We start from the raw sequence: 13,517 nt of genomic DNA on the forward strand, positions 1-13,517 counted from the left end.
AGACATAACTTTTTTTATACTTGATTTTTATATAGCTTTGAGCAATGGATGTGGCTTAAACATGTTCAGGTTGCTTTGGAATAGGATGTCCAACATGCTCATGGCCAGGTGTCCACATCTTTTTGATCATAACGTGTGTATGAATCCTTTAAGTAAATGTGATGTTTTGAATACAGCTGTAGTTTATATAAGTCTACATTCTTGTTCTAAAATAGCAAAACCATGTAAAGTCAGTCTGTAGCACCTCTGCACAGAGGCATCAGTGTTTAATGTAAATGTTAATATCAATATACTGCGGTGTTTGACGGGTTTGGCCAGCAGATGTCGCCCTTGAATTTTCCTTAAATATTTTTTTATTATTTTAAGTAGAGGCTCTTTTTGCAGCCAAGAAACCCTTTACTACCTAAAATATATAGACCCTACAGTTTAAGCATAAAAAGTGGTGCGTTTATTGGTAGCAAAATGACTAGGGTGCTCATGTGGCACAACAGTATAGTAGCCCACTACAGCTGGGATCCAGGGTTCGAATCCCCAGCGGTGCCGTCAGGCTTCTACATACTGACATTGTTGGTTATGGTGTTGGCCGAGATCCTGTGATGGATTGCTTTACTGTCTGGGGTGTGTTATTGCATTGTGCCCAGTGATTCCAGAGAAACCAGACCCACTGTGACCTTGACCAGAATGAAGCTGTGGTAATACTGAACCCTAAAAATAGAGAAAAGTAGATATTTAGTATTATAATACGAATATGTAGTATTTTGTGTCCCAAATAAAATTCTGCAGTTGGAGACGGGGGAAAAGAGTTCAGATCACATTTATTGAGCATGTAGCGTCAGTGCTTGAGCAAAACCTTTATTAAAAAGAACAGCAAAGACAAAATTCACATAAAACTAAACCTGAATGACAGACACAAATTGAGAAATATAAAAAAGTACTTATTTTTTTTTACAAATGGACAAAGCATTTATTTTTCTTAGATGGGTGGGCATAGAAGTCAATGACAAATACAATACTGTACAGTGTTGAAATACAAAGTGCATTTGCTAACTTTTTTATATTAGATTTAAAGCAAAAAAAAAAAAAAAAGATTTAGCATGTTCTCCTTGTGTCTGTGTGGGTTTTCTACAGGAGCTCTGGTTTCTTCCCATAGACCAAAGGCATGCAAGTGACTTGAATTGGAGATACAGAATTACCTGTGAAGGTGTTTAACAATGAACCTGAACTGATGAATTATTTTAACCTGTAACTACCTGTCCTGTCATGAAAGTAACCAAACTAAATATTTGAGAGAAGGTTCTGGGTTCGATCCCCAGGTGGGGCGTTCCGGGACCTTTCTGTGTGGAGTTTGCATGTTCTCCCTGTGTCCGTGTGGGTTTACTCCGGGTGCTCCGGTTTCCTCCCACAGTCCAAAGACGTGCAAGTGAGGTGAATTGGAGATACAAAATTGTCCATGACTGTGTTCGATATAAACTTGTGAACTGATGAATCTTGTGTAATGAGTGACTGCCGTTCCTGTCATGAATGTAACCAAAGTGTAAAATCCTAATAAACAAACAAACAGTAAATATTTAAGAAAATAAGGAAAATCCAGCTTACCTTTCCCTGTGGGTGATAAAACTATTAGTAGACCTGTATGTCATTTCATCTAAAATTATTAGGACGTATTACACTGTCTGGTTGCACTAAACCCTGTAAGACGGCCTCATTTCATTGGCAATGCAACGTAAGAAAAAAAAGCAGACAGATTTGGATCACTGATGCTCTTTTGATTACACATGAGAAGCAAGAAGTATGAAAAAATTCTGCCGAACAAAAGGACTGAACAGGACATGAGCCGAGCCGCCAGCCAGACGTTGGCTTTGAGAGTTTTATTTCAGTTTCTTTAACTATTATTTCCTCACACCGGTGCCTTGAATGTTGAGCTCAGAGACGTGAGTTTTCTTCCCCGCTTCTCTCGGCTTCTCTTGTTTTTCTCTGGAAATGAAAATAAAATATATTTAAGTACATTTTTTGTATTATTTTGTGTTTAACGAACATTTCAAATGATTTAAATGTGGACCTGTCTGTGTGCTCCGGGCCGGTGATGGCTGCTCGGTGGACTGTTCTGACTCTTGGAGCCTCCAGACGGGACAGCACAGCAGCAGGCTGGAATTCGGACACCTTGTGCTGCCACTCATCGTCGAAGGCCTGGGCTTCAGCTGTAAAGGTCAGAGGTGATAAAAACAGTTTTGGGATTTGTGCCCAGGGTAACATGAGTTTCCCGTTACATAGAGATAAACAAGCAAAGGAAAAAAACAATATTTGTTATGGCTGGGTGGAACTTGTTCATATCGCATATCAAAGTTTATTGATGTTTCTTCCACCTATCTGGAATCCCTGATCATCGTCCTCCAAACCTGATTCTCTCATTATACAGTTTGTTCAGCATACAGGTTGAACTGGAATTTCGTCGGAATACAGCCTAGTCCTCCTTTGCTGTGGCTTGTTGACCAGTAAAGAAATTCCTAATCAGAATGATGAGATGCTCTGATATTCCTGTTTCCTTGAGGACATTCAATAATTTTGTGTGGTCAATACAGTCGAAAGCTTTGCTGTAATCCATGAAGAACATGTTGACTTCTATTTTAAATTCCTATTCCGGGAGTGGCGTTGAGTTTTAAAGATGTTGAGTTTCAAAGTATTTTTTCCCGTAAGTATGTATGAGAAACCTGTTCATGTGTTCCATGGTTCTGTGGAACTGCATATATTTCAGGCTAATGTAAAATAATGGGGTTGTTTTTGACACTTTATCTTTACTTCTTTATTGTTTCCTGATGCTATTTAATTGTGGTGATGCTTGATCTTGGAATATCGGGTTCCGTTCAGTAAAGGTGCATTTACATGAGAAGCTGTGTCGTTATTTCCTGTGGAGTGTGGTGGTGCACAAAGCTTAACGTGACTTATTGTAATAAAACGAGCGAGAAATTTCATTAGTGGAGAGAACTTCTGAGCAGTAATAATTAAGAGAATTAGGTTTCGTGTTTCTATGCCGTTCTTTTAATACATTAAAAAACTGAACACATTGAGTTTAAGAGAAACGTTGAGTTTAAGGGTACAAATTTCTCGACGAAGGGCGTTGAGTTTCAAAGATTTTGAGTTTAGGTGACGTTGAATTAAAAGGTACCACTGTATTTTGAATTCCTCTGATTTTCTATAGTGTGAGTAGGTAGGTAGGTAGGTAGGTAGTAGGTAGGTAGGTAAGTAGGTAGGTAGGTAGTAGGTAGGTAGGTAAGTAGGTAGGTAGGTAGTAGGTAGGTAGGTAGGTAAGTAGGTAGTAGGTAGGTAGGTAGGTAGGTAGTAGGTAGGTAGGTAGTAGGTAGGTAGGTAGGTAAGTAGGTAGGTAGGTAGTAGGTAGGTAAGTAGGTAGGTAGGTAGGTAGGTAAGTAGGTAGGTAGTAGGTAGGTAGGTAAGTAGGTAGGTAGGTAGGTAGGTAGGTAGTAGGTAAGTAGGTAGGTAGGTAGGTACTTTATTAATCCTTTGCAGGAAATTTCTTTGTTACAGCAGCTCACATCAGACAACAACTTCTTGCATACACACAACACACAACATACAACATTCACTAACAGTATAAAAACAAGCAAAAAAAATAAAAATTTACAGTATGATTCTATATACATGTAAACACTTTTATGGTGCATGCATAGCATATAAAATGTAGGTATTTATTAGGTATGATGATATCTCTCCTTCTCTTTCAAGGGTTTTGTATATAAAATAAGTTTTTCCCCCAAAACAATGTGTTTAAAATGCTTACATTAATTTGTTTGCAAATGTAAAAACAAGAGATTCACTCACTATCATCCATATTCTGAAAATCCTGGTTAAATTCTCTCTCTCCCGTCTTTCTGTTGTGTTTCTTCTCGATGACGTGTGCCCTCTCGTTGATGTGGTGGCCGATGGACATCTTTTCAACGCCGCTGTCTGTGTCTCTTAAAGTCTGCCTTGTTTCTTTTATCTACACACACACACACATTCAGTAAGTTGTGGAATGGGCCAAATGTCCACATACTTTTGGTCAAACCCTAATGGGTTGGCAAGCTCATGCTTGCGCAGCACTTTTGTGTAGATGCGATTAGATTTTTTCAAAACTCTTTGGTGTTACGCTGTTACATTTTGCAGTTTATTTTGGTGTACTTACCCCTCCAGGGGCGTGGCGCGTCTGGGAGGAAGACTGGAACACCTTGGCAGGATCATTTCCCACTTTAGAGTAAGTCATGACAGATGAAGAGCTGAATGCGTGGGTGCTGGGGTCTGTGGACATGTTGTCCTGAAAATAAGTGGAACTTTTAACTTCAGGCATCATTTCACACATTATTTATTAAAATTATTAATATAAAGAAATGCAAAGATTGTGTTTTATCTGTGAGGAAACTCACAAAGTTTCTGTGCATTTGCTCTGTTCGGCTCCTCATGCTTGACATCATGTTGTCCATCGTTGCGAAAGGGTTCCTGAAGAAATCCACGTCCTGCTGTGACATACATGAATAACAGTCAGTTATTAAAGGCAACTGTTCTACATCACCAGCATAAACAAATCACCAAAATACATAATCAGCGTAAACAGTCTTCCCCAGCTCCCTCCTCTTATGTATCAGCACTTCGGTCTAAGTGCACTACTGAAGTCTGTGCTTAGAGTATTCTTAGTGATAATTGTTCTTCAAAGCGTTCCCTCCATCAGCCAACTGGACAGTTTAAAAGGACGGTGGCTTGGGTGTATGCACTTGTATGGCCAAGTGCTCCTGTGCTACAGTCTTCTGATTGTATGGGGTACATGGGGGGCAAGCATGGGAATGGCATGCACAAAGAATAATCCCAAAATTCCAGCAGTAACAAGAGAACTCTGGAGTTCACGGCACATGTCAGAGGTCACTGGGTCATGTGGGTCTGTTATAGTAAGTGTGCTTCTATAAAATTTTAACATGTGTCTAATTATTCAACTGCTCATATTAACAGCACACAAATATTTGCAGTGCCCTGAATTTGACTAGGGCAGTATCAGATTTGTTAATAAGTATTTGATTTGCTTAGTTTTTATTAACATTTTTAACATTTGGGATTATACAATTAAGTGCAGTAGTGTTGGATTCATGCCCAACACCATGGCCTTATTGTGCTATGTGGCAATTACTCAAAACAAAGTACGACAGTAAAGTTCTCCAAACAACCAATCAAGAAATAGATTCAAATGAACAATATATGCAATCACAGTACTGCAAGCCCATTATTACAGTTATTATAATTACCAATACCTTTGTCCAAATAGCGTGCATTGATTCATTATTTTATAACAGATGGGCTACAGTCAGTGACTGTATATCCCAATAGTTGAGCTGTCAGATAAGTTTCTTTTTATTGTCTAACCTTAACATACAGTAAAATCTAAACTTTACCTAAACTTGCTCCATATGGTGACAAGTTTAGTGTCGAGGAACTCCAATGGTCTACACAGAACATTTACTAAACAGTTCAAAACCTTCCAGAAGAGTGGAGACTGCTGAGGCTGCAAAAAGGGAACAACTCTGTAGTAATGCTTATGTTTTTGGAACAGTATCTTTAGAAAGCACATACACGTTTAATGGTCACTGCATCTGCTTCTCTGAAAGGTCAGTCAGCTGTTAATCTATCGGCACCCGAAAGAGAACTAGGGACTAATAATGCCTCATGAGAGTAGGGTACAGTCATGATTCGATTGCAGGAGGATATTTTTAAAGTGTTCGTAATGTGTGAGCTGGGAGCTGTGTGTACAGGGCTGCTGACTAAGTTCAAGACCTGTTTCTGCCATATTAAGTCATAACATCAAGATTCCCACCCAGACAGTTTTTGGTGGTAAGTACACCAGGGTTTTTCAAACCATGGGTCGTGACCCTTGGGCACTGATGCATTAATATATCCCTGTTTTGGCTCATCAGTGTGTATGCATTTGTGAAATGATAACATTTAGGATTCTTTGGTCCTCCATAATAAAGAAGCATCTAATGCTAAACGAGGCGAACGAAACTGAAATACGATATTCCCAAAACAGTCTGATCTGAGCGCTGGGTATATTTACCAAACTACGATGGATGGCAGAATATTAGAATGTGTCAGATACAAATGTGTGAGTGCAGCTGGAATATCCCATGTAGCGTGTCTGATGATACTCGAGAGCAGCGGTGGGCTCTGTGTATAGAAGCTGATGACCTGGGGGAATACCGAGTCACGTGTCTGAGGACAGTGACCTTATCCGGACAGCAGTGCAGACATAAACATGTGCATCCCGTAAAGAGCCGGTGTACGACCATGCAGTACATCTCTATCAGTCTAGACCAGTGGTCTGTGCTCTGTGGTCACTAAAACCTCACTAGATGGTAATCCAAATAAAATCTACGTACACATTTCATCTGTTATGACCCATAATTCTTTCAAGCGGTGCTAAAATGGTGCAATAATCCAATTCTACTTAAACTCTTGAACAGTTAAGTTTGAATCCCATCTCTATTGGTTGGTCGGGCAACTACACAGACATGATTAGCTACTGTATGTATGATAGTATGCGCAATGAATTAATTTCTTATTACTGCTAAAACTGTGACCTTCGCTGGCTGGTTGAAGGTGCCTGCACAGAGACGAGGAATAACGGAGAGCAGTGCGTGACTCTACAGATGCGATACTGCTCTCTGTGTGAACTCGGATAGATGAAAAGAAGCCTTTGGCAATCGCACGTGTATTATGTTCAGCCCTTCTTGTTCAGAATTTGGTTCTGCCACCGTGGAGGAACGGTAACTGTGTAATTGAATACAACTTGTTTGGGAGGAAAATGGAAAGATCAATCTTGATCAGTCAGGAACACTAAGTGCTGAATGTGTTCGGGTCTAGAGCAAATCTCATCGTCTGATAGATGCTAAAATAACTTGACCAACTGAAATGTTAAAAAATCCCACAGCCGAGATTCGACCTCTCTGAACCAATCTTGAGCTCTTGAGCTCATCATGCTCTGTTATAAACCAAGTTTACAGAAACAACCGTGGGATCATGTCTCTGATGACATGATAACCCTTGCTTTAACCCCTTTTTTTAAAGTAAGAAATCCAGGACTGTTATTCACTAGCCTGGTTTGGGTCTACGTGTCAACATTTCAGTCCGTTAAATCCCGAGGAGAGTCTCGAGTTAGCCTGAGTAAGAAAGCAATGTGTCACTAGAACAATGTTGACCAGTCAGCTAAAAATACATCCAGGGCTAAACATATCTTCCTGGAAGCTGATGAGGTCCAGCATGCTCTACGCCCCCCTCTCTACACCCATCTCCCCTTCCTCTAGTGGTCAAATAAGCTCTGTATCTAGTAAAGAGCCTCAGGTTACACCGTGGCTGTGTTCCAGCACGACCTTATTCAACTGGTCTCACTGATACTCTTATAGGCTGCTGCTATGTCCAGATGGCTCAACACCCGCACATTAGCTGTATATTCACGTCCCTTCCCGAATCAGGGTGGAGAGTACAAGGATATGAGGAACAGGATTTAAAATATTCACCTTGGCAGTTGTGAATATTTGGGTCGGAGCAGGTCTGGGTCCAACAGGGAAAAAACTGGGCACAAAGCAGGAATGCACTGGACCAGCCAATGGCGCCAATCCATCAGGGCATCTCTGTGGATACACTGACTGTTGCCCATCTGTTGCTCTGTACACCCTGTCATTACTTTGTACGCCATTTCTCTTAGCAGATGATATTTGGGAAGTGGACCAATCTCAGCACTGCAATGACATGGTAGTGTGTGTGGTTCTGGTATGGGTGCATTAGTGCACAAAGCTTGTTAGCACTGTTACAACAAAGTTTGCTTTTCTACACCAGTTCCCTCTGGGTGTGGCTGCCGTTCAGCCCAACGAATGTACAGTACGTACTTTACAATGGGTTCAGTCAGATTAGCCCACAGAAAAGTCAGAAGCAACAGTATATTTAGAAGTATGAACAGGTCAAAACAAACTTACTCTGTTGTCATTGCGGAGGGCTACGCTTGTGCCTGTCTGGCCTTCTCCCCTACGCCTTCTGTCCCGGCCATCTGTGAGACTGGGCATGAGTCCGTGGCTGAAGGGATCTGAAAAATTCCTCATCATTTGGTGCATACGGTCATTGTGTGCCCGGAAAGGATCGCTAACATAGACAAAAAAGGAATATAGAGTCATCCTGAGGTCAAATTGACATGTAAAGCAAGAATGCTTCTTAATGAGACTTAACGAGGCATTGCTTACCTTGCCTACCTTGCTTTTTTATTCTGTTTCTGCGTTATCTATTTATTTATGGACGTCATCTCTAAGTGTGACATACTCACTAATTTTTTCATTTCATTTTTATCAGCCTTTTTTTATCCTGGTAAGGTTTTCAGCCGGTTTAGTTCCCCCAGAAACACTGGGTGAGAGGCTGAAATACCCTGGACATGGTGTCCTTTAGCTTGATATTAAAATACAAATACAGCTCTGATATAATTAGTTTAAGTATTTAGATCGTATTTAGTAATGAGACCGTCGCTCTTTCAGAGGTGATGATGAGCCTTAGAGACAGAGATCCTCAGAATCCCCACTGACCACTGTTCAGCAATTTTAGGACAGGCTACACTTGGCACCCAGGCATATTACCAACAAATGTGTAGGTGAGGTGGGCTGATAGCTATCTCAAAGCTTGGTACCAAACACAGGCAAAACGGCCCTGTATTTTTTCTTACTGGCTCTAAAATCTACATTCATCATGCTGAACTGGTCCTGTTTACTGAGTTTATGTTTATCTGATACGTTCACCACATTCAACACTAATGTTGTCAGGATGGGCTTTATTATCATTCTGTATATCCTGTATATATGCTTTCCTAATAGAGGATGCACCTGACAGCAGATGTGCACATTTCAGCATGACACCACTGTTGGTTAAGACATGTTCTACATGGGCGATAAAGAGGTATTGAATCTCTCCTAAAGCTTGTTCCTCATTTAAACATCAGCCATCAGCTGCTGGAGTTGAATTAAACCTAACTATAACTGACTTACGACTCAGTTATTACTTAATTATTACCATCCCTGGTCTGAACACACTGTTTGCTGATCAGTGATTTATTTTGAAATACCTGTTGGTTTCTGTGATCAAATTGGTCATAAGGTTACTTTGGATGTCCAGCGCCTTATCCTGGTCTGGATCGTGGCAGGTCAATTCCCACCGGGTAACAGTCCACAGGGTGCCAATCCATCCCAGGGCTTCAACCACCCTCCCACTGACATAGCCAACTATGTCTGCATATGATGCCGGCTGATACCACTGCTGAGATTCGAACCTGGAACTTGGCGCTGGTGGGCTAAGCACCTCCAACAATACATGTTTCTAATTTTCAAATCGTTTGATTTAGCCTTATTACCTGTCAAGTCCTCTTCCAAGTTTAACTGTGATGAGCAAAAACTGAATTAGTTTAATACCACCAGTCACTCTCTGTGAGGAGTTTGGCATGTTCTTACTTACCACAGTTTCACTAAAGCTTGACTGTCTATCTAAATTGTCCAAAGGTGTGATTGAGTTAGTGAGTGTTTCTGATGCCCTACAGTGTGACTGACACCCTGCCCACGGAGTTATTCCTACCCTACTCCCTGTTTTACCGGGAACATGACCTACAGCGACCCTGACCATGATACAGCGTTGTGTCACGTCACGTAAACACACAGCATGAGAAACTTGTTTGTATTTGTCACCACGTGACCTGTGACGGGCAACAGCTGTCAACACAATTCACAGGTCAAACAGGAGGACAGATAAGCTGCCCTAAATAATTTAACAACCTTAATTTATATAAATAAATAAATAAAGTCATAAAAACAGATACATTCAAAAGTAAACACACACAAACATACACACGTGCGCGCGCGAGAGAGAGAAAGAGCTCGAGGACACATCTGACAGGTCAACAAAAAACCGTTACACTTACGAGAGGAACGGGTCCTCCTCAAAGTCCCTGAGAAGACTGTTAAACATTTCCACAGATTAAGACTAATAAACACGCCTAGACTAATTTTAAGTAGTTAAAATATAGTACAAAGTTTTAATTGTTGGTGTTAATTAGCTCTTGACGCGGCTCTCCGGCGACTCTAATGCAATTACTACTAACACTCGCTTTACATTTAAAACGGTTAGGGAGGGTGAATAAGCCACGTGATCCGATTCCAGACTTCTCATTGGTCGGCTATAAACAGATTCGGCCCCCTGCTGCATTTGTCTAACCAAAACACACACACACACACACACAAACACACTCTCACACACACACACACACACACAAACACACTCACACACACCAACACACACACACACTCACACACACACACAAACACACACACACAAACACTCTCACACACTCACACACACACACACATTCACACACAAACACACACACACACAAACACACACACACACACTCACACACAAACACACTCACACACAAACACACACATAAACACTCAAACACACACTCACACACAAACACTCACACACAAACACACTCACACAAACACTCAAACACTCACACACTCACACACACACACACAAACACACACACTCACACACAAACACACTCACACACAAACACACTCACACACAAACACACTCACACAAACACTCAAACACACTCACACACACACTCACACACACACAAGCACACACACACAAACACACACACACACACACAAACACACTCACACACACACAGGTCGGGAGGAAGGTCGTCAGGGTCCTCATTACCACTGCACAAATAGAACCACTGCTGTCTGGTTAAGACACCTGAATGAGTGGTGGATGATGCACAGAATCCTGGCAGGTGAAAAGAAGTGCCTGACAACTGCACACGTCTCAGGTCAGCATGGGGTAAAAGGATTATTATCATATTCTAATAAAAACAAAAATTGTTATGTTAAATAAGAGCAGAAAAAAAAAAAAACACACACAACTATTTATTATTCAACAAAGTTTATTTTAATGGTTTAAAATGACCAGTTTAGAGACATTTTAAAATTAGGAACACTGTTATTTATCAGCTTACTCAACTAAATCAAACTACCTCCATCAATAACCACATAATGAGATTCATAAAGGAAAAAACCAGAAAAACAGTTTAGGAAACAAGAAACAAGAACTTGTGATCAGGCCACAGGATTTCCCATGAGCCTCTCCTGGCGCAGTGACATTAATCGACTCTTCCACAACTTCTCCGCCTTCTCTTTGTCCATGAATAACTGCAAGACAATCAACTCGATCAGTTCAGTTTGATCAGGAGACTCTAATTTATTGTGTAAACACCAACAATCACCAGCAGATGTCGCTGTTACACCACGAGTTACACTGACGCTGCATGAGGTTTGACCAAAAGTATGTGGACACCACTCCTAATTGTTGAGTTCAGGGGTTAGAAACACTCACTGCTAACAGAAGTCCTAACAAAAAAGAATTGTTAAAAATATTAACAATAAATAAGAAAATGCTTGTGTGACTTGTGTCATCATTTGCTCATCACTGCTCGGTGCTGCAATGAACTATTAGGAATTAATTAGTCATAATTTATGAAAAGATTTCATAGTTTTAAATATAAAATTCTCATCTCTGTGTTCAAAATATTCCAGTTTTTTTCCTGGCTTGTTTTTTTAGTTAAAAAAATTAACACAATTTTGGGTTTGGCCCATTTTTGCCCTGGAGTGTATATAATAAATTACCTGCTTCCAAATTTTTGGCAACAGTTTGGGAAAAGCCTCGTCTGTTCCAGCATAACTGATTTTTACATGGAGCACAAAGTTCTGGCCTGAATGAATTAAACACATCTGGGATAAGTTAAAATACACTAACCTAGACCGGCATATACCAGCTGTGATGGAAATAACCCCTGCATGTCATTCACCTGCATCTCAGGAGAACCTGTGTGGGCTTTTGATCCAAGGTTTTAAACCATGGGTGTACTAGGTCTAAACTACCTGTGGGTTTGTATAATGCACTAACTGGTGAATTACCAGTCCATACTTAGATACACTGATATGCAAAAATGGGGTTAAACTCTGTACTATATGCCCAAATGTATGTAGACACCAGGCCGTAAGCATATAAACCAATCCATTCCCTAATCCATGGGCATTAATACGGCGTGGCACCGTATTTGCAGCTAAAACAGAAGGATTTCTGAAAGATTTTTGAGTGTGTCTGTGAGAATTTGTTCCCAATGAGTAAAAACATTAGTAAAATTAAGCACTGATGCTGGGCAAGCAGACATTCCAATAGACATTCCAATTCATCCCAAACATCTTGTTCTCACAACTGACAAGTTGAGGTCTGGACTTGCTTTGTGCACAGGGGCAGGGCAACAGAAAAAAAAAACCTTAGTGCATTAGAACTCGCTAATTAGAAAGACTTTCCAGATAATGTGAAGTAAAAAGAGGAACTGATGGTAAACAGATGGAAAAAAGCTCCCAGACTGGATAGTACATCAGACTGACAAACATTGAATTAGAATGGAAAAAATATGGAAGTAAATTGAATAGCTAAATCTGCCTTTCTTGTGTACTAACGTCCCACTATGTATAGCATTATTGCTTCATTTCATAACTACGCACAGTCTGCGTACTGCATGCTTACAGTAAATTCAGAATTAGCCGGCTGGCTTGTGTTCAGATGTCTGTTCGTATTGCAAGTAAAGCAGCAGAATGTAATTTTAAATTCCCTACAAGTACTCTTCCTAACATTGCTAATTTATTTACAGCCCTAATCCACTTTGCGTAGTTGGCCAAGATCTAATGGCAATCCAGACATCACAGATCAGAAGTCTGTGTAACCCATTATAACAACTCTTTTATATTGTTTATGCACGCCAGTGCCGGCCTCTAATTGTTCCAGTTTGCTTCATATACGAGGCTCGGCGGCTTGATTCGATTTGGAAAGAGGGGAGGCAGCGCGGCGGTAAATGCTCTCGTATCCTAAACACATATGACAGCGTAATGCATAACAGTGATTTGGGTGTCAGCGTGCGAGCGGGATTTGAGTGATTCCCGCATTAGTTGGGCTTATGAGTTCCTTAAGTTTGGAAGTTGGAGACTCTTCCCCGGCGCTCATCAGTCTTTACTTTCATCCAAACAACACGAAAGGCGTGAAATCAAATCTGCGGATGGGAAAGAATGATCACTTGCATCCCACACTGTGCGTGTGTGTGTGTGTGAGAGAGAGTGTGTGTGTTGGTGTGTGGTGGCTCCGGGAGAGGAGATAAGTGTATCATTTATGTCGAGTTAAGGTTTTGCCAGTAGCATTCGCTCCAGGGCCTCTACTTTGTCACAGGAGCCGCACAAACACGCGCGTGCGTAGCCGCTAATGGTCCCCGGATGCATGTAGCCCGGTTCCTCGTGTGTTAGCTCCGTGTAGGACACACACGCCGACACGCGGCCTCTGCGCTCCGCCGAAATTACTCGAAATTACAGTAGATACAGTAAGCAGCGGCGGGC

The 13,517-nt window shown here is 41.0% G+C and overlaps 2 protein-coding genes across 2 annotated transcripts in view; both read right to left on the minus strand.

Moving 5' to 3' along the window:
• Window positions 1-1,835: 1,835 nt before the first annotated feature.
• mlf1 (myeloid leukemia factor 1) lies at window positions 1,836-10,134 on the minus strand. The gene is made up of 7 exons (XM_062987485.1): window positions 9,977-10,134; window positions 8,004-8,166; window positions 4,416-4,508; window positions 4,178-4,306; window positions 3,835-3,994; window positions 2,060-2,198; window positions 1,836-1,974 (listed from the first exon to the last, which is right to left on the minus strand). The coding sequence occupies exons 1-7, from the start codon at window positions 10,021-10,023 to the stop codon at window positions 1,890-1,892; spliced, it is 816 nt and encodes a 271-aa protein (XP_062843555.1). The 5' UTR covers window positions 10,024-10,134; the 3' UTR covers window positions 1,836-1,889.
• Window positions 10,135-10,993: 859 nt separating this feature from the next.
• Window positions 10,994-13,517, minus strand: part of rsrc1 (arginine/serine-rich coiled-coil 1) — a 134,056-nt gene continuing 131,532 nt past the window's right edge. Inside the window, exon 10 of the mRNA XM_062987435.1 lies at window positions 10,994-11,276. Within this exon, the coding sequence (XP_062843505.1) occupies window positions 11,184-11,276 (93 nt within the window). The 3' untranslated portion in view covers window positions 10,994-11,183. The remainder of the gene's footprint in view (window positions 11,277-13,517) is intronic.

Source organism: Trichomycterus rosablanca, chromosome 25 (assembly GCF_030014385.1).
Source record: "Trichomycterus rosablanca isolate fTriRos1 chromosome 25, fTriRos1.hap1, whole genome shotgun sequence".
In the NCBI taxonomy this organism is placed as follows: domain Eukaryota; kingdom Metazoa; phylum Chordata; class Actinopteri; order Siluriformes; family Trichomycteridae; genus Trichomycterus; species Trichomycterus rosablanca.

What these genes read in the sequence shown, in the direction of transcription:
- mlf1 (XM_062987485.1), bottom strand. Translation starts at nt 10,023, where the DNA reads ATGTTTAACAGTCTTCTCAGGGACTTTGAGGAGGACCCGTTCCTCTC. An exon ending in CCCTCCGCAATGACAACAGA is followed by an intron (nt 4,509 to 8,003) that starts GTAAGTTTGTTT and finishes TGTATGTCACAG; the next exon opens with CAGGACGTGGATTTCTTCAG. An exon ending in TTTTCAGAATATGGATGATA is followed by an intron (nt 2,199 to 3,834) that starts GTGAGTGAATCT and finishes TGACCTTTACAG; the next exon opens with CTGAAGCCCAGGCCTTCGAC.